Source organism: Amblyomma mixtum, chromosome 10, assembly GCF_055824585.1.
Source record: "Amblyomma mixtum isolate Tamu chromosome 10, ASM5582458v1, whole genome shotgun sequence".
NCBI lineage: Eukaryota > Metazoa > Arthropoda > Arachnida > Ixodida > Ixodidae > Amblyomma > Amblyomma mixtum.
Window position 1 is genome coordinate 37,507,417 of NC_143021.1, and position 23,991 is coordinate 37,531,407.

The following is a 23,991-nucleotide window of genomic DNA, read 5'->3' on the forward strand; positions in this document are numbered from 1 at the left end:
TTACTGGCGGGATGTCCCATTGCTGTGCTCGACTGCCCCCCTCAGTTACTTGATGATTACATTCGCTACTGTATAGATTTGTGTAGAACTCTTCGGCTAATTCAACTATCTTATCCATATTGCTGATGACATTGCCCTGTTTGTCTTTTAGCGCATACATCTGGTTTTTACCTATGCCCAGTTTTCTCCTCACTGATTTTAGGCTACCTCCATTCCTTAGAGCATGCTCGATTTTCTCCAAGTTAAACTTTCTTTTGTCGGCTACCTTGCGCTTATTTATTAACTTAGATTATCTGCTAGTTCTATCCTGTCTGTGGAGTTAGACGTCCTCATGCTTTGACGTTTCTTAATCAGATCTTTAGTCTCCTGAGATAGCTTGTGGATATCCTGTCGAACCATCCTACCACCTACTTCTGCGGCGCACTCTGTAACGATAGCTGTAAGATTATCATTCATTGTTTCAACACTACGGTCGTCTTCTTCAGTTAAAGCGGAAAATCTGTTTTGCAGCGACATTCTGAATTCCTCTACCTTCCCTCTTAATGCTAACTCGTTAATAGCCTTTCGATTCACCAGTTTCCTCCGTTCCCTCTTCAAATCTAAGCTAATACGAGACCTTACCATTCTGTGGTCGCTGCGACGGACCTTACCGAGGACATCCACATCCTCTACGATGCCAGGGTGTGCACACAGTATGAAGTCTATTTCATTTTTAGTCTCACCATTGCGGCTCTTCCACGTCCACTTCCTGTTTGCTCGTTTGCGGAAGAAGGTATTCATAATCCGTAAATTATTTCTATTTGCGAACTCTACTAATAACTCTCCCCTACTGTTCCTAGAACCTATGCCATAGTCACCTACCGCCTTGTCTCCAGCCTGCTTTTTACCTACCTTTGCATTAAAGTCGCCCATCAGTACAGTGTACTGTGATTTTACTTTGGTCATTGCCGATTCCACATCCTCATAGAAGCTTTCAACTATCTGGTCATCATGACTTGATGTAGGCGCGTAGGCCTGCACCACTTTCAGCTTGTACCTCTTATTAAGCCTAATTACGATAGCTGCCACTCTCTCGTTAATACTGTAAAACTCCTCGATGTTGCCAGCTATATCCTGATTTATGAGAAATCCCACACCTAGTTCTCGCCTATCTGCTAATCCACGATAGCACAGTACAAGCCCGCCCTTTAGTACTGTATACGCCTCATCTGTCCTCCTAACCTCACTAAGCCCTATGACATCCCATTTAATACTGGCTAATTCCTCCAGCAGCACTGCTAAGCTAGCCTCACTTGATAAGGTTCTTGCGTTAAACGTTGCCAGGTTCAGTTTCCAATGGCGGCCTGTCCGGAGCCAGAGATTCTTAGCACCCTCCGCTGCGTCACAGATCTGACCGCCGCCTTGGTCAGTTGCTCCGCAGCCGCTGGGGACTGAGGGCCGAGGGTTAATTGGTTTGTTACCCCGCCTTTCAAATGTGCACTGCGCACGGCTGCGGTGAAAGGTCAAACGGTGGTGAGGATGGCCGCCTCTTCTGTAGCCGCCGCTGCCGCTCACGCGTTCTCGCAACGCCTTGCGAAAGAACCTTGTCCTCTTGGGACGGCGGCGGCGACCGCGCGGCAGCGGCAGCGGCGAAGGGTAAAAAATTGGCAGTGGCTTAGCTCTGGTTAAGCCTGGATATACAAGCGAAAAGCTGCAGTTATGCTTTGACGTCATGACAGTCGCAGTTCGCCCACAATGCACTAGGAGCACCACGATAACGGTGTACGCAAGCGCATTATTAGCCCTATTTCCGCATGCGTAGCAACCGTGGTAGCAACTGTGGTAAACACGCGGCTGCAGCGAAAGGGCAAACGGTGGCGGGGAGGCGAGCGCGCAGTAGCCATCTCTCTCGCCACCACTTCTGGGTCTTCTTTTCCTCCTTCTATGGCGAATGTCTGCGCCCCTTCTAGGGCCGCCGCCGCCGCTCACGCGTTCTCGCAACGCCTTGCTATAGTGCGTAGAATATACTGGAGTATTCTAGGCACTATAGCCTTGCGAAAGAACCTTCTCTTGGGACGGCGGCGGAGACATCGCAGCAGCGGCAAGGGGTAAACCGGTGGCGAGGAGGAGAAGTGGCGATGGAGCCGCGCGGCCTCTTTTATGGCCGCCGCCGCCGCTCACGCGTTATCGCAACGCCTTGCGAAAGAACAATCGCCCGGCGAAGGGTAAACCGGTGGCGAGGAGGAGGAAGGGCGCGCCGCGGCGGCGCCCAGGGGTGCCCACGCGAAGCGCGTTGTTGACGAGCCTAGTGAAGCTTTTAGCTTCAAAATCTCTGCCTCTCCCGCAACCGAGAGTAGAGTAAGCATGAAATGTTTACGGGCTTAACACATTGGTTGTAGATGGTGCTAGTCAAAATCTTAAAATGGGTCTAGTGTTCAACACACCCCACCACACATACTGTGCACTGGTCCATGTGGACGCAATCGTTTCCTGTGAGTGTCTGGCTCTTCCGCCCTGCCTCGTCAGCTGTATCTGGTTTCTGTCAGGTTTCATTGCTCGGCTTAAAGGGACCCTGAAAAGCTCTTTGCCAAGGTTAGCAAAAGCCCACGAGAGATCGGTATTCCATCACTTGTCGCCGCACCGCAAAAATTGTTAAGCGAACTCCATCAACACCGAAGATATCGCCGATTAAAAATGATGTTCCTCCTCTCCCCCACATACCACCCTCAACTCATACACGCGGGGCTCGCTCCGAAAAAAAAAAGAAAAGACGGGCCGATGCTCCGCCCATGCATACGTCAGGCAATGGCGCTCTGCTTGTTTACTTCCGGTGGTCGCAGACACATGTGCGAAAGTGAGTGCGATTCACTGCGGTGCGCTGTTGCGAACGGCGTCGCAACGTCCGATCGCAGCTCGTCGCCTGCGTGCAACTTGCTAGATGTCAACGACGAGCCGCGCGCGGCAGACGCAACGACGGGAAGCGGGAGCCAAAGCGAGCACGGAGAGCGGCAGCGTCGTGATGACGTACAGCGCGCTCCTCAGGGCGCTCGGGGCCGAGCCACACCGGGCCGGCCTGCCAGCCTTGACGCCGGCCGCCGGCGAGTGAAAAACGCGCTAGTATTGTTTGTCACGTTTATAGCAAGCCCTCGGATAGATGCATGTCAAAAATGCATCACTTCTGACGGTCGTTGGCCAATACCGAGCTGATCGTACAAGTGATGAATGCGATACTAGCAAATTTTATCCCATAGCCGCTTTGGCGCTGCTGCGGCGCTTCGCCTGCCGCCTGCTAGCTCCGTTGCTGAAGGCGTCGTGGAAATCGAATATATATTCTATTATGGGACGAGTTCGCAGTAAAGCGATGTGAAGAGTAGGCCTTTTGATATAGCGCAAGCGACTTCCGAAGCGCCGTCAGCGATGCGAAACCATTAGGCCTAGCGACGACTAGGGCAGCCTGGAACCAGCGCGCAGTTCGTCGCCCGGAGTTGCCGCAGTCGGTGTCGTTGCCGAAAGATCCACTTTTTAACAGACATGTTGTCGTTGCTCGAATCTAGAAAGCATCATCTCTGGTAGAATGTCTGTTTTCAAGGGCGTCCGCAGAATTTTTTGCAGGGGGGGGCCCCATTGGTTGTTGGCGCCGGAGGGGGGGGGGGGGTATGTTCGTAGCAAAAAGGCACTATTTGCGGAGTAAATTTATTTATTTATATACAAATAAAATAAATAAGTAAAATACACACATGAAAGAAAAATTACAAACAGCAAATTAAAGCGAGGCTAGGAGAGATACATTGGAGTTTATCAACGAAGAAACAATTAAAATTAATAAAAATGCAAAAAGATACTATCACTTCGTGGAGAAGAGTGCTCAGTCTTGCTGCATACGGGTTCTCGACACACCCGGATTGATGACCAGCACACAGCACAATATGTTCACAAACACGCAACGACAGTCACTCAGTCAGTCTTCCTTGAACAGAAACTGTAGACGCCTCGGATTTTTCTGGGCGAATTGCGTGATGACACTGGTGATAAATTCATTTCTGTGCTTCATTACACGCTCTCGGTGCACACTCATCATACAAAGGCCGTCCAGTCTGTCGTTTGTCATCGTTGAGCGTAGCCACGTTTTCACTCTCCTCATTGTACTGAAGGAGCGTTCGACCGTACAGGTAGTAACTGGCAAAGCCAGAGCCACCTCAATGGCTTTTGCAACACCAGGGAAGAATGTCTTGGCCTGATGTAGAAGCTCGCAGTAAGTTATTTCTGATGGGTCCCCAGTTTTGTTGCACCACATCTCGTACCAAGAGATGGCCTCTTCCTTGAAGTTGTCGATGCCGTAAAAGCACTGGAGTTCTTCGGCGAGAACAGCGAACTCAACACGGCTCAAGTGCTTCATTTTTGATGGATGCAGCTGGAGAAGTTTGAAGCTCCTCTCATTGCTTTCAGAAAAGCGCCGAGCTAAAGAAGCAGTGAGGGAGTCCAAGTACGGCACATATATTGCCACACGGTAGTATTCCTCTGGCGACTGAATCCCGTAGTTGTCTCGGTGGGCCTGACGAGAGACTTGTCTTGGTACAGATATCACCACATTTAAGTGATTGGCTGCCTCCCTTGCTGCATTCATGATGTTAGAGAACTCCTCTACAGCGTTTGTCCGGTGGCCGCGAAAAATACGTTGTAGCTCAGTGATGTGGCCATGCACAGAATGGAAGTCCATGGATACACCTTGCAGAATGTTCGTAGCTGGTTCGAGCCGAGCGCTGTACTTCGCTACAATATGCAAGCAGACGATGAAAGATGAGCTTGTTGTTGCGCAGTAGAGGATGTGAGCTCGTTGTCTAGTTGCAGCGTTCGAGCATGATTCCGTGGACGCGAGCTGCTCGAGTGCTTCGACTATGGCCACGTAATGCTGAGAGAAGATCCTAATAGACTTGTACTTTGCAGACCATCTTGTCTCACACAGCATCGGAATGTTGGGCACCAATTTTCTCCGGAGCACGCTCTCGCGGAAGAAGTTTATGGTTTGTTTGATTATCCCAATTGTGTTTCGAATTTCAGAGACGTCGTTCAAATCGTTGATGACGAGATTTAGTTTGTGACTTGCACAGTGGAAAAATAGTGCCTTCGGGAACTGTTTTTGTATAATTTTGTTCACTCCAGCTTCTTTTCCAGCCATTGTAGAGCATCCATCGTACCCCTGTCCAACGAGGTTCGAAAGAATCAGTTCGACATTCGTCAAAAGCTTCAAGATTGCCGCGGCGATGCAAGCGGAGTTTAATTGCTCCAGCTCTACAAATCCCAAAAACTGCTCTCGAACGCACACTTCGACTTCCGCCTTGTCAATAAAGCGAACGCCTATAGACATCTGCTCTTTTCCTGAAATATCTGCAGTTTCGTCAGCAAGAACGGAAAAAGCAAACGCTTTGTTAGTTTCGGTAACTATCTGCTCTCTCAGGATGTCGCCACAGATTGTGATGATCTCGTTCTGGACGCGGACAGAAGTGTACTTGGCATTGCCAGCAGAAGAAGCGAAGTGCTCCTGAAGTAGAGTATCTCCAGCTTCTACACGAAAGTCAAGCAGATCATTGAAGACTCCACTATCGGACTGCTTGCCGCGAATCGGCAAGTCATGCGTCGCGCAAAAGACAATGGTGGAAACTATTGGAAATAGTTTCTCACGGTTCCTTTCAACTTGCGCGTGCAGTGCTCTGTTCAGCTGCTGTACAACGGGTAGCTGCTTGCCTTTCATCACATCCATAAAGTTCTGTGAGGCCGTCATTGCCTCCTGGTGCCATTGGGATTTTACGTGATCCCTGCACGCCTCGTGCATTTTTCTGTAGTTACTGAAAGCGCGCACGATAAAACTACCTTGAGTACCCCGGTGAACACGCGGAGGAAAAATGACGCAAAAACGACAAAAGGCGCCTTTCGCTGTCGCTGAGTACGCAAGCCAGGGGGCGTAATCTCCCAGCCACTGATGTCGAAAAGGCCTCTTTCCAGGTGTTACATCCTTCTTAAAATCATATGTGACATTTGGCGACCATGGCTTAGTAAGAAGACGTAACTTCAAAAAGTCCGGTATGCCAGTGAGTTTAGCTTTGCCTAGAAACTCTCCTAAGTCATATTCTTGAGGCAAGTTATTTGTTTTCTTGATGTTGTCTCCGGACTTCGATCCCAAGCAAGGAGAAAGGGAATCGTTTCGGCTTACTGCGTGACCGGAGCTCGCTGGTGGAGTTCCTTCCATGGAGACGACGACGCCGGCTACTGTCCGGTGATGAAAGGTTGCATCGCTCTGGTCAAATCCGGACTTGAATCCCAAGAAAGGAGAAATGGAATCATCTCGGCCTGCTGCATCACCTGAACTCACTGTTGACAGAGTCCCTTCCATGGAGTCGACGACATCAGCTACTGTCCGGTGATAAAAGCTTGCATCACTCTGTTCAAATGCTACACCGTTGTCACATGTCACACCAGAATCTGCAGGGGCGCATTTGGATAATGATTCGTCAGACAACCGCTGACGCTTGAAGAAGCGTCGAATATCCATCATTCGGGACCGCGCGAGACAAAGCTGGCTATGGAGTTCCTCGGGGTTGGTAGTGTTAAAAATATATACACATTGATTGGAAAAACGGTTGAATGCGTACGTTGAAAACAAAAAATGACTATGTATGCAGCGAAAACTTATTTACAAGATAAATGCACGCTCGCAGCTTCATACACCTCGCTCCATCTTGCTCGCGCAACCGCACAGTCGAGTATTTGCACACACACTACTCGCCGCTCGTCGTTTTCTCGTCCGCTGTCTTGGTTGTTCTCAGCTTCGTTGACAACCGGCCACTAAAAACACCGAAGCACAAACAAAGAGGCGCGCACACGCAAGGAACGCCGCGCGACTTCCGAGGGGAAGGGACACTCGCCACTCCGGTCGGAAAATTTGTTTTGTGTGTTTTTATGAGGTTCAGAGCCCCAAAACGACTCAGGCTATGAGGGACGGACGGTCTCTTTACCGTGCACTGACATCGCACAGTACATGGGCGCTGTTGGGATTTGAGGCCCAGCCAGAGGTGACAGGCGAGCCAGGCAGGCGCCATCGGGCTGCCTTGACCAAAGGCGCTGGTTTCCGGAGAAGACGCAAGGAACGCTGGTGTGGGGCGCCTCTGGAGACTGCGTCGCCGTGAACAAAAGCAGCTAATCCCCTTTGCCGAAAATTCTGAAAGCGGCGCTTGTACCGAACTGCGCTCTCCCGTGGATCGGAGGAGACAGCGAGCGGCGGCGGCGCCAACTCATCGCCCGCTTGCCCCTGAGCAGTCCGACAAAGCGGGGATGGACACGGCTGATTTGTCCCTCCCTCCTGAAGAATTCATCGGTGGCCGGGGTGTGCACTGTCTGCCTCCGTGTCGCTATCTCTCTAGAGATCAAAGAAACAGGCACACATCTCAAGACGGCTCGAAACACATGCTCGCCGGTGCCGCTGTATGTCTGCAACGACGCGTCCCCGGACGCGGCACTTTGCAGATGTGACCCAAAGCGTGGAAGCAGGGCCGCTTTTACTCTTTTGGCTGAGCGCACCGCCGCCCCTGACGTGCGGCCATCACTCACGGTTCGAGTGAGTGATTTTCCAGGGGGGTGCAGCCGCCCCCCCCTGCCCCCCCCTCCGGACGCCCATGTCTGTTTTGTATTTCCTTGTGCGAATGTCAAGTACGCCGAGCATGCCGGCCGGCCGACCGGCCTGGATCAGGTCTGCCGGCGTCATAAAAAATGAGCTAAAGAGTGTTCTTGACGTAAATAATAAACCCTAGGCTAAGAAATGTGAAAAATGTGTCATTTTTGAGGATCGCTGACCAATACTGAGCTGCTGGTAAAGGTAACAACTGTGATACGAGCAAATTTCTGGCCACAACCGCCTTGCAGCTGCCGCTGGCCTGACGTTGGGGTCCGGCTCGCCTGGCGCCCGCTCGCTTCGCGGCTGAAGGCGTCGCGGAAAGTGACCATACTATTACTTTATTGTGAGATGATGCTGTTTACTGTAAAGCGATGTGTAGAGTAAGCCTTTTATTATAGCTCAGGCGACTTCCGAAGCACCGGCCGCTGCCTCTTCGACGCGAAACGAGCTATAGGCCTAGCGACGACCACGACAGCCAGGCAGCAGCAGAGCTCGTCGCTCGGACAGCCCGCGAGCGGTGCCGTTGCCGAAAGCTCCCAACATAAGCAGGCATGCTTTGTCGCTGCTCGAGTATAGCTGGCAGTCTTTCTGATGACGATCGGTGCCGCGCCGTCTAAGTTTTCGCACATCTGTCTCCTGATTGCTGCTCGAACAGCATGGATCCGGAGCTCGAAGCGCGGCTGCGTGCAGCCACCGCTGAGATGGGCTTCGAGCCTTTCAGTACACGCCATACCGAGACCCACAGGGCGACGACAGCAGCGATATATATAATTCTAGTACACTATAGCAGCGACTCGTCGGCGCAGCTAGGAAACTCGCAAAGGCGGGCGCCGAGATTTGACGAAAACACATGTTTTTGCGAGCAGACGGATTTCCTTCTTTACCGGAAGTACCACATTAATTTCAAGAAATGCGCTGGATTCTTACCTCTGTATACGTATGCTTTTAAAAAATAATAAGCAATCAATAAAATAATATTTCAAGGAGCATCAGTGCTCAGTTTCAAATGAAATGTTGCAAAAATTGCGCGTGACGTCAATATTGGCAGAGCCAATGAGAAGGGTCGCCCAGTCCATGGCCAAGGCTGCCCAGTTTACGTCAAGTGGTAGGGGCGGGTAAAAACGCGCGGTGAGGTGTCGCCCTAATCGGCTGTGAGCGGCAAGTTTGAAAAATTGTTTGTAAATTATTGGTTCCACGCGCAGCTTTCTGAATCAGACTAGAATACTCGCAGAGACCACCTCTACAGAGTTGTTGCAATAAAATATGATTGAAGAAACCATTTCAGGGTCCCTTTAAGCAGCTGTGACGGTGGCGGCATTGAAACGCAGGACGATGCCGAAGCGTACGCGGACACGACGAGACGCAGGCCTGACAAGAATGTATATGCAGCGCGTTCGAATACTCCGCGAGCGTGTATACATCTACCTGCCAAAGGGGGAAACGTCATGAGCTAAATGCCCAGCGGCCGGTCTTTTACATGCGTGAGTGTGGGACCGCAGCGCCATCCTTGGGGACGGCGCGGAAACAGTTTTTCCGCCCAAAGCCCTTCTCGCCCTGGAGGGAGCCCTGGGACTCCCCTCTTGCTCTAAGCTGCCCTCTCTCAGAGTCTCATTAAATCTCTTACGGTGCCCGGATGCTCTCGTTTCAGTGCCTGTATGAGTGGAATTCAGTGCCCGGATGTTGGCTCTCGGTCTCGGCGTGACGTCACCACACTGCCGACAACGGGAGCTAAAAAAATGGCCTGGCTTAGCTTATGCTTAAGCCTAGGATGCGAAGCATAGTAGCCTAAAAAATTAAACATTACCTGGCTATACCTGGTTAGCCATTTCATAGACAAGAACAATTCATGTGTTACTCTGCTTCTTCCTTTATTTTTCTCAAACCAATAAATACACTATGATGATCAGTAAAGTAATTCGTTTCTCACGTTGCTTCTTCCGGTAAGCACGCTCCTTTACAAGGCGCTGTTCCCGCTGTTCAGGAGTTTCTTCAGCACGCATTTTCCGTTTGGTAGCATTTCGCCGCTCGAACCGAGTAGACGTACTCGAAGCTTCATCCTTCACCTTCATCCTTCACCTCGGCATCGGTTGTCGAACGCTGCCGTCTAGCTGCATACTGTGCATGTCGCTTGGCAAGCCGTACTTCTCGTTCTTCTCCCGTTCCCGTGGCTTTTTGTAACTTGCGCTTTGCGGTCTGGCGAGCCGCCCTCTCCCTGGCCGACATCTCGCTGCTCAACTGACTCAACGAGTGCGTCGCCTTTTGCGTGACGTCAGTATCTCCTAGCGGTAGGAGCGGGAGTTAGGCCGCCGGCGGAGGCTGTGCGTCCGCAAGCGAGCGCACGAGGCCCCAGCTTTCACAGCTCTTGTGACGTCATATCACGTGGTGCGCCGATGAAGGTCAAGTGGTAGCTACGCGGCCGTGCGCGGCGCAGCAAGGAAGAGCTCGGTTGTGCGAGTAATATGCTTCGCATAAAAGCATTCCATGCTTAAAACGGTGGTGAGGAGGAGAAGCGGCGACGCTCAGACGACGGAGTCAGCGCGCGGCGGCGACGACGGCTGCGGCAGCAGCGGCCACCTGCGCTCCGCGTGACGTCGTCGCTCGGTTTCGCGCATGCGTAGCTGTGGCTAAAATTGATCGCGGCGCACGCCAGACCCGGTGTTGAGCCTAGTGAAGCTTTTCGCTTCAAAACGGCGCTTCCGATCATGTAATTTTGTGATCATAAAAATACGTTAGGCGTTCGTCATTGGACCTCCCGCTAACGTTCTCAGTTCATCGCTATCTGTATCTTGCATTGCCTGTGTCTTGCTGCTTGTACATATTTTTCACGAAGACAGCCGCTTTCATCACAGAATCGGTTTAATGCATTTAGTCTAGAGTGTGAGCGCTAAAGCAGCGCAATTTACTATTGCGCGCCTTCAGGGTGCGAAGAACTAGCGGCGACGAAGGCGGTTCTCCAGCTGTCTGCTTGGCGCTCGTGGGGCTCCTTCTACATGCAGCGCCCTATCATGGAAAGCGACCGTCGCCGGCGGCAGACGGCACACTTCCCAACCCAAAAGACGCGGGTTCGATCCCGGCCGCGGCGGCTAGAATTTCTTTGGAGGAGAAATTCTAGAGGCCCGTGTACTGTGCGATGTCAGTGCACGTTAAAGAACCCCAGGTGGTCGAAATTTCCGGAGCCCTTCACTACGGCGTCTCTAATAGCCTTAGTCGCTTTGGGACGTTAAACCCCACAAAACCAAACCAAACCAGTTTAACCTCTGTAGTTTAACCTTGCAAAATTTTAGCACGAAAAACACGGACAGAAAGAGTAGACGACACGACCTTCATCCTTCACCGCACCTTCATCCTTTATATTTCTACATGTTTTCGAATAAACTTCCCGTTGTTAGCACTCGTGTCGTCTACTCTTTCTGTCCGTTTTTTTCGCGCTAAAATTTTGCAAGATGTATGTCATGTTGTAGTCTAACCCTAGCACGGTGACGATAGGCAGCGCCACCAGACATTTCGGCTCGTGGTTAATCGGCACAAAATTTTGTGGGAAGAGGCACTTTGGCGGTTAATTCAATACGGCAAAGAAGGTATTTCGCAGAAAACTGTCGGAAGCCTTTTAACAATTTTCCTGCCTCAGCCACTGGCTCGTTTCCGGTGAAGCTTGCCAAATACTGCGGTAACTTTTTTCTCGCGGTAAGTTTGACATGGTGCTTACCTGGTTCAGCCGCGCATATAGTGAACTTGAATACTTTCTAGTTCACTATAGCCGCGCATAATGCAAACCTGGAATCGTCCGCCAAGATAGACGATTCGAAAACCGCCAAACGCCGTGTTTTCGCCAAAGGGCGATGGTGGCGCCATCATTTGTCGGCACAGAAAAGTGCCAAGAGGCGAAAGGCGCCGAGGCGAGCGTTGCAAGTTGCGCGGGTCCTTTGATGGCGCCACCATCGCCCTTTGGCGGCAACCCAACGCTGGCGGCTTTCGGCTCGTCGATATCTGGGCAGACGATTACGAGTTTGCCGCATGCGCGGCTGAACCAAGCAAATAACGTTGTCAAACTTGCTACGACAGTAGTTACCTGAATACGCAAGCTCTATGCGCAGTTTTACCGGAAATGAGAGAGTAGTTGAGGCGGAAAAATTGTTTTAGATCGTCATAATGAATATGCACAGTACTAGTATGCGCCGATGGATGCGCACGTAGCGCATCCTGGTTTACCCGCTTTGCCTGGTTTACCCGCCGGAAACCACCTTCGATTTTTCAGCATGAGAGTTTCGGCGTGTGAAGGGAAAGTGCTAATGCGCGGCAGTGTAGCCGTGCGGCGGTCATGCAGCTAATGCGCTCAGCGCCTAGCGAATTTCTGTCTGACCTTTTTTTTTTCTTTAAAGCGGGCACCACAGAGTTGCTTATGACTGCCCACGCTTGGCGATTTGGACATTTCTGTTACTTTTTACACGAGTAGAAAGGAATGAATGTGCAGGTGAAAGGGTATATGCAAATCAGGTGCCCCCGCTTGGAATCGCGCAGCACTGTCCGGCGGCGCGGGCGAGGGAGAAAAAGCGCTGGCCACCTGGGCGCGACCTATTTCCAAAGGGCGCCGCAGCGGGCTCATCGCGTCGTCCTCTCCGGCACAATAACTGCGGTAGCGTGGTCAGGGCAGAGTTGCGGCATGGACGGAGAAACGACGGAGGCCAAGCGGCGGCGCCTGGACGGCGAGGCGTCCGGCCCCGAGCAGCCGGACAATGGCGAGACGGACGCGCGGCCCAACGGCGGCACGGACAGCGTCGCCGCCGACGCTTCCGAGGCCTCCAAGCGCGCATTCGTGAGTGGCTCTTTGTCGGGTGGTGGCGCGGGGCCTGAGACTGCTGCTCTGGTCGCGCAGCGCGTCGCGGCAGCGGGCAGCCCCGGCACGCTGCTCTTCTGCGGGGGCACCAACTGGGACACCATCGGACGCAGGCCCAAAGACAAGCAGAAGGCGGCCGGTGAGTCCTTTGTGAAGAATGACAGTCCCTGTTTGCTTCAAACCCTGTTCGCGCGGGTATCAAAGCATCTGTGCAGGTGGGGACGCACTGTGATTTTTCTCAAGTGGTATTGCGCAATTTTAGTGACGTCGGTGTGTACAGAATAATTGCAGAGGAACTGCGAGTGCCCGTAGACAGCAGTCAGCCAGGTCAAGCGCTTTGGAATATGCAAGCCTATCCTGAAGCAGTTTTGCACTGATGTAGGAGGTTTTACTCAGTGGAGGTGTGAGTACCACAGTTGTGTGCTCAGTTATGTTACACCGTCTCATCTCTTCTCGTGTGAAAGTGCGCCCTGCCTGTGCTGAATTTGGCCCCACAGTCCAGAATGTGGAGGCGTCACAGTCCCATGTCGTCTTTTTCCAGGGTGACAGGGGCAGAATAATAACAAAACCAATTGAAGGTTGCCTCCCTGTGTTGGCGCACTGCAGGTGGCTCGGCATCCCAAGACCGCAACCTGTGGGGCCCCCATCGCCTGGCCTGGCCGCACCGTGTGAAGGCTGTCTTCTCGGGCTGCTCGGCCTGCCACACTGTGCTGCTCACGGAGGAGGGCCAGGCCTACACCTGGGGTACACTTACTCTGCTTCCTCCTAGGCAGGCAGTGTGTTTTCAAGCCACCATTCCTCACCCCCCCCCTTGGGAGCAAGTGGTGGTGTGTGTTGGCACAAGAGTTTCAAGTGTGCATGCAAGCAGTCAAAGAATTGGTGATCGGTTGGCCCAGCCACTCTGTTTGGGAATGGTTGAAAGTTGAAAGTTTATTGAGGAATACAAAAAAAGTTGCAATTATATACAGCGAGAGGTCCCATGGTACAAGACCGCGGGCGGGACCTCCCTTGAAAATCAATTTCAGTATGCAACATAATATAAAATACACAACACATTAATTAGCGACACAACAGAATAAATATAGGCACATATAAAAATAAAAATAATGCTGTATAAAAATGCTCTATCATTTTTTTGTTCACACAACCAGTCAGGCACTGTTTAAGATGAAGAGAGAGAGGGGAAAGGCAGGGATGTTAACCAGAAAGGTTTCCGGTTGGCTACCCTTCACTGGGGAAGGGAATGAGGGGATTAAAGCATGCTCTATAAAGACTGCCCCTGCATATCCTCGCGAGAGCGCCTGAAGAACAAACCCTGGTTGCGGCTATAGCTGATGCTTGGGGCAGTATCTACTGTTCATCATGCTAATTTCTTTCGAGTGCAAACAAAGGTGTTTTTTGCACAGTTGAGCAGGTGTGCAGGCCACCCGTTTCTGTCTTGACATTTGACAGCCTAGCTGGTGCAGGCGCTGTGTCGTTCCTGTGCTTCAGAATACGAGAAGCCCTAATCCAAGCTTCCTGCTGGTGGAAATGGGAAACAAGTCTTGCTGCCCAGCATGCCTTGAGAGCAGCACTTGCAGTGGGCGTCATGTTTATGGTGCAAAATTTTAAACAAAAAATTCAGGGGCACTTTGGCTGTCTAAAGTGCGTAGAGGCGAAAGCGTTTTCCTCACCACTTTGGCTGCTTCTGTGGCACTGGTGGCGTCACATGTAATTGAGTAGTAATTACTAAGTGATGACAAATCACTGATTAATGGTTAATTACTGATTAATGCCTGAATACTAATTAACTGCTAATTAATGACGCTTAAGCTTCGCCTTTAGGAGTGGAACGCGACAGCGTGTTGTAGGGCTGCCAGGGAACGGTGGTTCGGCCGTTCAAGAACGCAACGCTTTTTGAGGAAAGGAATTGGCGCAGTAATTCTCTGTCATCTCGGTGGACACCTGAACTGCACCGTAGAGGAAGGGAGGAAGTGGGAGTGAAAGAAGATAGATAAAGAGGAGCCGTAATGAAGAAAATGAAAATTGTATTGGAGGAAAGGAAATTACGCAGTAACTGTCTGGCATATCTCGGCTGACACCCATCAAAATTCAGGGGGGGGGGGGGGGGGTGCACTTTTTTGACCTAAAGTGCGGTCACTGATGTGTGGTTAAGATGTTAAGCTTCGCCTCTAAGAGTGGAATGCTGTCACAGCGTCTTGCAATGCTGCCAGGGAGTCCATAGAACGCCATCGCCCATTCGGTTCTATGCCTCGCTCAGCGGTAAATTGGTTTTTGAGGAAAGGAAATCTATCTGTCTCTCATATCTCGGTGGACACCTAAACCTCACCGGAAGGGAAGGGAGAAGGATGGCAGTGAGCGAAGACACCGTACTCACTAGACGCGCCTTTGTTCATTCGAAACCATCGAGCTGGCATGGCGGAGTGGATAGCATGCTCGTCTCGCACTGCGAAGACCGGGGTTCGATTCCCGAGCTCGACCAATTTCCTACTCGGTTTTATTTATTTATATGACCTGACTAGAAAAGTTAATTACGCTAATTGGGTAAATAATCAATTAACTAAGCTCAGTCCCACTTTCTTGGAGCATCACTATAGGATCCATTCAATTGGTTGCATGGTTACTAGCCAAAGTACAATTGGCCCCGTTTGTAATTGGCGCACTGTGACGTCACGACCGTTTCAACCAACTGAAAAGCGTGACATTTCTGTCGACAACTGCTGCTTACAACGATGAGACATTAAAGGCTTTTGCCTTAAAATGTACCAAGCAGATTCTGGTGGTGACATTACTGCCAGCTCCAGTGTGTTGGCTGCAAGTGCTTAGATGAGCAACTCCAGTCAGGGTGTTTCCATCAGCTGTGGCTCTGCAGTGAGCGCATTTTGATGAAACTTTCAGTGATTACGTATCCTTATGCCATAGAACATAACTCAGGTTTCATTATCTGGAGTGTCAGAAAAGTTGCTCTCATCACAGTGATCTTAGTATGGGTGCATCAGTTAAAGAGAAATTTGTAGTTTTTTTATTTTTTTTTTGCTGGTTTGAGTGGCCAGTCATGCAGGATAAGGGGAAGGGGTTGTTGTTTTATGACTTTTTTTTTTTTTTCAGAAATCGCACCACTCTCAAGCAAGTTTAGTTATCTTGTTGCCAGAGCTATTTAAAACTTCACATTGAGCATGGTACATGCATATTCTTGTTCCCTGTAAAGTTGTGGTCCAGGAAGTGCCCTGGAGCTGCTTGTTGGCTGCACAGTATAAAAATGAGAGTTTGGTTTAACAAAGAAAAACATGTCAAAGGATTTGAGCAGCTGTCATTTTTTTTTCTCATCTAAATGCCTGTGATGCTTTTTTTCCAGCTGAACTGTGGAACAGCTTTGCTCATGCTCAGAAACTGATGGAAGTCAGCTGAAAGCAGCAGTAAAACCTGTGGTGGCAAACAAAAATTTGACTTGCCACATTTCTACTGTGCAGGTCATGATGAAACTTGGACGGCAGGTTCCTCATTGATTCTTCGCATTTATTATTTTATGAGAATCACATTTTCGGCTGTGCTTTCAGAATCGCCAAATTTAGAGGCCACCAGGGAGCGAGAAAAGGCAGCAGTTCCGACATTTAGCACCTGGGAGAGAGATGTGGAAACAGAAGAAAGGAAACCGTCCTTGTATACTCTCGTGGAAGAGTGAGCCTCTTGAAAATAAATTCTGCTGGCCAAACGCATTTACAAACGTTAAAATAATAGTGATTCCAAATTGGCCTTGAAGAATGAACAGCGCGGTGGTATCTGAAATTAAGAAGAGGCATTCAATGCAAGCACTTTTCATATGGTTTCAAGAGCGGCCCACACATGTTGAGGTTCATCCGATTAAGAAGAAATAGCATTCGTGGCAGCGCAACTGGAAATCCATTCAGCTGTCAACCTCCGAAAAGCTGACCAACTTGCCTGACAGTTTGTGTTGCGGAGCAAAAAAAAGTGATCACAGAAAGGTCCTTATTGTGGGTGCAGGATGATATTGCAGAAATCACGAATATGAACCCACACCACAAAGAACACCTTCACAATCTTTGAGATTTTTGCATTGCAAAATTTTAGTTAGGGCAGTAAGGAGATGCTTGGGGCTGAAAATCTGGGCACTGGCAGTGTGGTTGTGCTGCCTCTTTCCACTTGCTTACAACCACACACAATGAAAAAATAACAACTGAGGTACACCTGGGCTATGTCTCATGTCATTCTTGCGTATTCTTGGTAAGAACTGGGGTATCCTCTACTCCGGCAGAGGCTAGCGTAGTTTCAAAGCAGTTGATTTTCAATTAAAGTTTCTAAGAAATCGCAAAAGCTAAGCATTTTGCACTCCCTAACTCCCTGTGATTCCATTTGGAATCGTGCAAAAAACTTATAAAGACCCAGATTGATTTTCTGATATTATCTATGCAAGAAGGATAGATGCTCAGGAATACAGTTGGGACAGCTGTGCCAATTGCCCGATTTTGATACAAAATGCGATTTGCTGCGCCAAACACCAGGCCATCCTGACACAGTTTTGTGCTCAGTATGGCGCAGCTTTCTGGTTTTCGCAGGAGTGTGTAAATATTTCAAGTTTTAAATAGTTTGCGAACAGTGATTTGCTATTTGATTTGATCCATTATTCAAAATATTTTACCCTTCTGAATAATGTGGAATTGCGGGATGTTTTGTAAATCCAAACTCCTTCTGGCCAGCTGTCGTGGATGAGATTCACTAGTTCCAGTATCTTGTCACAGCAGTTAACTTGCTGTTGAATGTCACCATGTAAGAAAGTAATGCTTTGACAGCTGTTGAGAGCCGATGCAGCTGGCCACATGACAACTCCCAGCCCCGGTCCAGTCGACGAGCAGTAAATTTTGATCGAGTGAGTGGCGCACGTCTTGGGAAGGTAGCCAAGCTGTGGACGTTTTGATAGAGCCCCGGAACAGTGTATTTGAAGCCACTGGGCACAAGTGAAGGCTTCGGGCCTGCTCTGTATCGTGGTGCATGTCCTTTGCATGTGTTTGGTTTGCGACAGTAATTGGCGCGATTAATATCCTGTCGAGAACAGAGGCCACAACCAGTGCTCTGCTTTTAGACGTTGCGAATAGTAACACCAAGTTTCCACTCTTTGTTTCCCGAGGCATCTTGTTGCGATAGCAGCCATCAGTTCACTAGTGAGGAGATGTCTCACCATGCTTCAAGATTTTGTTTGAAATGGCCACTAGGAAGATCAGGACAAGTTTGGCACCGTGTTATATAAGCGCGCAAGTTGGCAGAGAGAGAGCGAATTGGTTAGAAATAGAACAGAAAGAGGAAGCGGCGCATCTAGAGGACCCACCGTTAATTGATGGCTTTGCCACAAAGTGGGATTAACACCGGGATAGCTGGTTAAGCATCTTGAATAAACAGCGCGAACGAAGACGAGCACAAGAAAACGGACGACACAGCGCTGACTAGGGTTTATTGCTGATCATACAAGTATAAATACATAGATGTCGGCAGAGAGGGAAAGGTATACAAAGTGCGAAAAAACAACAACAAAAAAACATAAATGTGACAACAGCAACAGAAGCGCGCTAGAAATCAGCGGAGATTATCAGCACCCAGGAGTGACAGCTCTTTTTGCAGTAGTGTTAGTGAAGGAGTGCTTACACATGCATTTCCCTGCTTGAATGTGTTGTAGACCTCGATAATTTCCCTCGCAGTTTTTTCCCGATTTTTGGCAATGACCTTAGTTTCATGATATAGCGGTACGCACTGTTTTTTCTCTTGTCTTTGCCCATTCACAATTCCGGCAATGAATGCCGAGGTGACCGGAAACTACTTTTGAGACTTGGCTATGTTCGCTCAGCCTTTTATTGATACATCGTCCCGTCTGTCCAACGTACTGCCCTCCACAGGGCAGAGGGATGTTATAAACAACCCCCTTATCACAAGGGACGAAGCGTGACTGGTGCTTAGTTGTGCACTTAGCCACTTTTCCTTTGTTCTCATTAACAGATCGGCACAAACCAGCCAGACGATCAGGCGCGGAAAACACAACATCGACACCTGCTTTTTTCCCAACATTTTTCAGGGAGTGTGAAATTCCATGTAGATATGGAATCACAGCGACATGTTTGCGGTTGTTGTCCGATTCCTGGCCGTCTCGTGTAGCTGGTTCTGACTTGCTCTTCTTTAGGGCCGACTCAGCTACTGACGTGACAAGTTCTAGGGGGTACCCTGCCGAGAGCAACCTCACTAAGCTTGCTCAGGACATTGCGAATAGCGATAAACTAAGTCTTAATATGTTCTTTTCTGCCAAAACGCACAAGCCTGACTGCCCACTCCGTGTCGTTGTCTCAGAGAGGGGTACTTGGCAGAAGTGCCTCGCTGAATTCATTAAGAGGCAACTCGCCGTAATCTCTGTTGACGATCCTTTCCAGGTAAAAAATTCGGACCAAGTAACTGACTTCCTGACGACGCACAATGCTGATGAACTTCTAGCTTTTTCTATTGACGTGAAAGACTTGTTCTATTCGATTCCCTATGGCGAACTGTTAACCAGTGTCAGTGAATGCATTGACCGACATGGCGTGGTTGCCTTTCAAAACGTGTCCGGTATCTCTGTAGCAAGATTTCTGCATCTGCTTTCCTTGTACCTGCAATCAACTTTCACTGAGTGGAACTCATCCATCTTCATTCAAAAAAACGGCATATGCATAGGCTCCTGTATCGCCCCCATACTCAGTGACATTTATCTCGCCAGATGTGACCGTGCTCTCAACGAACGCCTTGGGAAAACTAAGGTCGTAAAAACATTTAGATTTGTCGACGACTACCTTGTTTTTGTTAAGTGCTCTGGACTGGAGTTTGAAGCCGAGGTGTCTCGTAGTCTGTCCATTTTTTCTGACGCTCTCTCCCCTCTTGAGATCACTTATGAAACCCCTGTTCACAACCGCATCAAGTTTCTAGACCTTGGCCTGTACTTCACTCCTAGCCAGGGCTTTCGAGTCTCGAGGTAACAAGCTCCTTCTTGCCATTCCAAGCTCATTGAGAGGGTCCTGTTTGAACAGCTCATTAACAAAATCCTGCTACCACAGACTGCACTCCAGCATTTCACACCAGGTAAAAAGGCTGCTCTCGGCAGGGTACCCCCTAGAACTTATCACGTCAGTAGCTGAGTCGGCCCTAAAGAAGAGCAAGTCAGAACCAGCTACACGAGATGGCCAGGAATCGGACAACAACCGCAAACATGTCGCTGTGATTCCATATCTACATGGAATTTCACACTCCCTGAAAAAAGTTGGGAAAAAAGCAGGTGTCGATGTTGTGTTTTCCGCGCCTGATCGTCTGGCTGGTTTGTGCCGATCTGTTAATGAGATCAAAGGAAAAGTGGCTAAGTGCACAACTAAGCACCAGTCACGCTTCGTCCCTTGTGATAAGGGGGTTGTTTATAACATCCCTCTGCCCTGTGGAGGGCAGTACGTTGGACAGACGGGACGATGTATCAATAAAAGGCTGAGCGAACACAGCTATAAAGTCTCAAAAGTAGTTTCCGGTCACCTCGGCATTCATTGCCGGAATTGTGAATGGGCAAAGACAAGAGAAAAAACAGTGCGTACCGCTATATCATGAAACTAAGGTCATTGCCAAAAATCGGGAAAAAACTGCGAGGGAAATTATCGAGGCCTACAACACATTCAAGCAGGGAAATGCATGTGTAAGCACTCCTTCACTAACACTACTGCAAAAAGAGCTGTCACTCCTGGGTGCTGATAATCTCCGCTGATTTCTAGCGCGCTTCTGTTGCTGTTGTCACTGTAGGGCGTAAGCTGCTCGGAGATCCTCAGAGAAGACAAGACGTCTGTTCTGTTCAACCGTTTATTCTCTGAGTAACGGAGCTGCGGCGGGGAGCGCGGGAGGCGCACCCCGCCGCTGCGAGAGGGAAAAGGGAGGAGAAGGAAAGAGCGCGCCAGATGCGGGGGCACGCGGGGTGCGGTCGGGTTCCTTTGAAGGGGGCGCCGCAGACTTCGACCGCAATGGCGTTCACCTCACGTTGCCGGGGACGTAGGGAAGAAGCACGCGTAAGTTGTGCCGGCGAGGGCTGGCGCCATGGCTGGCGCACTACACGGCTCCCCCCTGAGAGAGGAAGCCAAGGCGACGAACGATTTACTTCTTTGGGCAGCTGGGATGCCAGTGGACGCGACGAGCCGGAGGAGCTTGCTGTCGGTCGGAAATGAATGGGGCTGTCGCAAGTGCAGGCGCTGAAACGCAAGAGACTGGGGCCTCGATGTACGCTGGCTTGAGTCGTTCAAGGGCCACTGCATCTCGCGTTCCGTTCAAGTCTACCAGGAAAGTGGAAGGACGGCGCTCAAGGACGCGGAAGGGGCCGAGATAATGTGGTTGGAGGGAACCACGCACAGGGCCCTAATGCACGAAAACATGGGTTGCTGTCTTTAAGTCTGGAGTCACGTACACAGTGCGTTGGTGTTCTCGCGTCGGCTGTGGTTGAAGGTGGCGGAGGATATGCCGGAGCCTGTCGACGTATTCACTTGCTGTGGACGGGACTGCGGGTTTCGCGCTTTCCAAGAAATCGGCTGGAAGACGAAGAGAGGTTCCGTAAACAAGCTCGGCACAGGCGCACGAAAGGTCTTCTTTGAAGGCAGATCGGATTCCGAGCAGTGTGAGCGGAAGAGCTTCGAGCCACTTGACGGGGGGTCCGTGCGCCGTAAGCGCTGCTTTGAGGTGCCGATGGAAACGCTCTACGAGTCCGTTTGTTTGTGGATGGTAAGATGCAGTCCGTAGCCGTGCTGCTCCGAGCAGCTCGAGACAGTCCTCATTGAAGACGTGGCAATCGTTTGTGATACCTCCACAGGTACGTCAAGGCCCGTTTGGCCCATCGATTTCCGCAAGAAAATCTTCGAATCCTTGCACACCCTTTCTCACCTTCGTGCAACTCAAAAGCTGATCACATCCCGCTTTGTCTGGACCCGCATGAACACCGACATTCGCGACTGGGTCCGCGCGTGTGCACCCTGCCAGCGTGCGAAAGTACACAGGTACCCAGTGCCCCCAACGCAGCGTTTCCTGCAGCCCGACCAACGCTTCGCAGTAGTCCATATCGACATCGTTGGCCCCCTACCCCACTGCCAAGGCTACCGGTATTTATTGACATGCATCGATCGCTTCACCCGATGGCCTGAGGCTACACCAATCGCCGACATCACAGCAGCCACTGTCGCCGCGGCCTTCGTCTCTACTTGGGTAGCGCGGTTCGGCTGCCTCAGAGAAGACAAGACGTCTGTTCTGTTCAACCGTTTATTCTCTGAGTAACGGAGCTGCGGCGGGGAGCGCGGGAGGCGCGCCCCGCCGCTGCGAGAGGGAAAAGGGAGGAGAAGGAAAGAGCGCGCCAGATGCGGGGGCGCGCGGGGTGCGGTCGGGTTCCTTTGAAGGGGGCGCCGCAGACTTCGACCGCAATGGCGTTCACCTCACGTTGCCGGGGGCATAGGGAAGAAGCACGCGTAAGTTGTGCCGGCGAGGGCTGGCGCCATGGCTGGCGCACTACATCACATTTATGTTTTTTTTTTTGTTGTTGGTGTTTTTTCGCACTTTGTGTACCTTTCCCTCTCTGCCGACATCTATGTATATATACTTGTACGATCAGCAATAAACCCTCAGTTGTTAGTCAGCGCTGTGTCGTCCGTTCTCTTGTCTTTTGTGCTCGTCTTCGTTCGCGCTGTTTATTCAAGACAACACACAGTGGGAATTGGAGCATTGCGTGTCTCTACTTTGTCTGCATCCTCTCTGCTGGTGTTATTTTTCGTGATATGTGTCAAATCACCCAGCTCTACTACTGTGGAGGAGTTTGTGCACTTGTGCATTGGCAAAGAGTAAAATCAGCTTGCACAGAATATGTCTGGGTATCAGGAACAGTTGCAGGCAGAAGGACGTGGCTAGGGGTAGTTTATTTAGGGACAGCTTGCATTTGCAGGCATAAGGATCTAGTAAACGGTCTCAGTGACTGTAAAAAAACAGCTCGGAGATGGTGCTAGAATAATTCTTGTGGGGGATATGAATGGTCGCATGAATGGTCTAAATGGATACATGCACAGATTGTAACGAGCAGCACACAATCCAAAGACCTCTGACCAACACGTGGGACAGAGTCTGCAAGAGGCATAGTGCAATTGACGGCTTCTGTTATTTCCCTGGGAAGCTGGTTTCTATGCTTCCAGTCTATGTCGAGGTTGGAACGGGCCTCTTAAAGGCTCCCTCTTCCAATCTTGCCATCCATTGGCGTGACTGCTGAGGCAGGAGTGGCAACGGCAGGTGTATTTTGTCAAGTATAAGGGCAACCTGCAGCTTATTGGATGAAAATAGCCTTTGGAAGTCTGATTACCATCATTGTGGTTAACTGCTAGATCATTCCGAGCCATTCCCCAAATAACCAACCCTGAAAACTGTCCGTGGAGTTGGGTTGCATAACGGACCTCAAGGAAAAAGCTTCCAAAGGACTCGGTCACCAGGATGCAGTAATGTGACAAGCACACATGACACTGCTACCAGTGAGTGTTTGAGCTCCTGGGTAGCTGTGATGCAGAACATGCTCGGGCCAAGCCTGGAAAAAAAAGGTTCAAGCGTACCTGCCAACAATAGGAGGCTTCTGAAGAATGTTGACTGAGGCTGTGGTGATGGGAATCTGCTAGAGGAACTGTTGTGTAGTTCTCGTGTGCGTCGTCAGTGTGGCACACAGCCATGTTACCGTGCAGGGCGCAATGACAAGGGCCAGCTGGGCCAGTCCGATCTGAAGCGGCGCGATGTGCCCACCTTGGTGGAGACACTGCGGGACTCTCTGGTGGTTGGGGCAGCTTGCGGCCGTGGGCACACGCTCTTCCTCACCGACCACGGCGTGGTCTTCGGCTGTGGCGACAACAAGATGGGCCAGTGTGGCGTTGGGTCGCAGAATGCCTCGGTGCACGTACCCACGCGGGTGGCCTTCAAGCTGCGCCCCGCGGTGCGTGTCTCGTGCGGGGGTGAGTTCTCGGTGCTGGTGGACTGCCGGGGCCACGCGTACACCTTCGGCTGCCCCGAGTACGGCCAGCTGGGCCACAACACGGACGGCCGCTACTTTGTCACCAGCAACAAGCTGCAGTTCAAGTGCGAGCTGGTGCCCCGGCGGGTGCAGGTGTTCATCGATCGCAGCCGCGAGGGGCACGTTGTGTCGGTCGATGACGTCCACATCGTCGACGTGGCCTCAGGTCTCAACCACACGGTGAGTATAGTAGAGGGGAGTCCCCACATGTCGCAGTGTCATCCCGTGCTTCCTGCATTGCAGATAGCACTGGACGAGCGCAAACGGTGCTTCTCGTGGGGCTTTGGGGGTTACGGGCGGCTGGGCCACAATGAACCCAAGGATGAGATGGTGCCCCGGCTCATCAAGGCCTTTGACGGACCCAACCGGGGACTGTGCTCCATCCATGCTGGCGGCACCTTCAGTATGGCTGTCAGCGAGCTCGGTAAGCTTGGT

General features: G+C 50.7%; 1 protein-coding gene across 3 annotated transcripts in view; it reads left to right on the forward strand.

Moving 5' to 3' along the window:
- Window positions 1–12,019: 12,019 nt before the first annotated feature.
- The window catches only part of LOC149325594 (protein RCC2 homolog), a 71,574-nt gene continuing 59,602 nt past the window's right edge, over window positions 12,020–23,991 (forward strand). For 2 of the 3 annotated variants that reach the window (XR_016286352.1, XM_089563719.1), the window contains exons 1-4: window positions 12,020–12,618; window positions 13,086–13,223; window positions 23,234–23,736; window positions 23,800–23,980. Coding sequence is in view for 2 of the 3 variants with exons in the window: in XM_089563719.1 (XP_089419845.1) it covers window positions 12,105–12,618; window positions 13,086–13,223; window positions 23,234–23,736; window positions 23,800–23,980 (1,336 nt within the window). In the remaining variant the exon portion in view is untranslated. The remainder of the gene's footprint in view (window positions 12,619–13,085; window positions 13,224–23,233; window positions 23,737–23,799; window positions 23,981–23,991) is intronic. The other variant, XM_089563720.1, reaches the window with a different exon arrangement.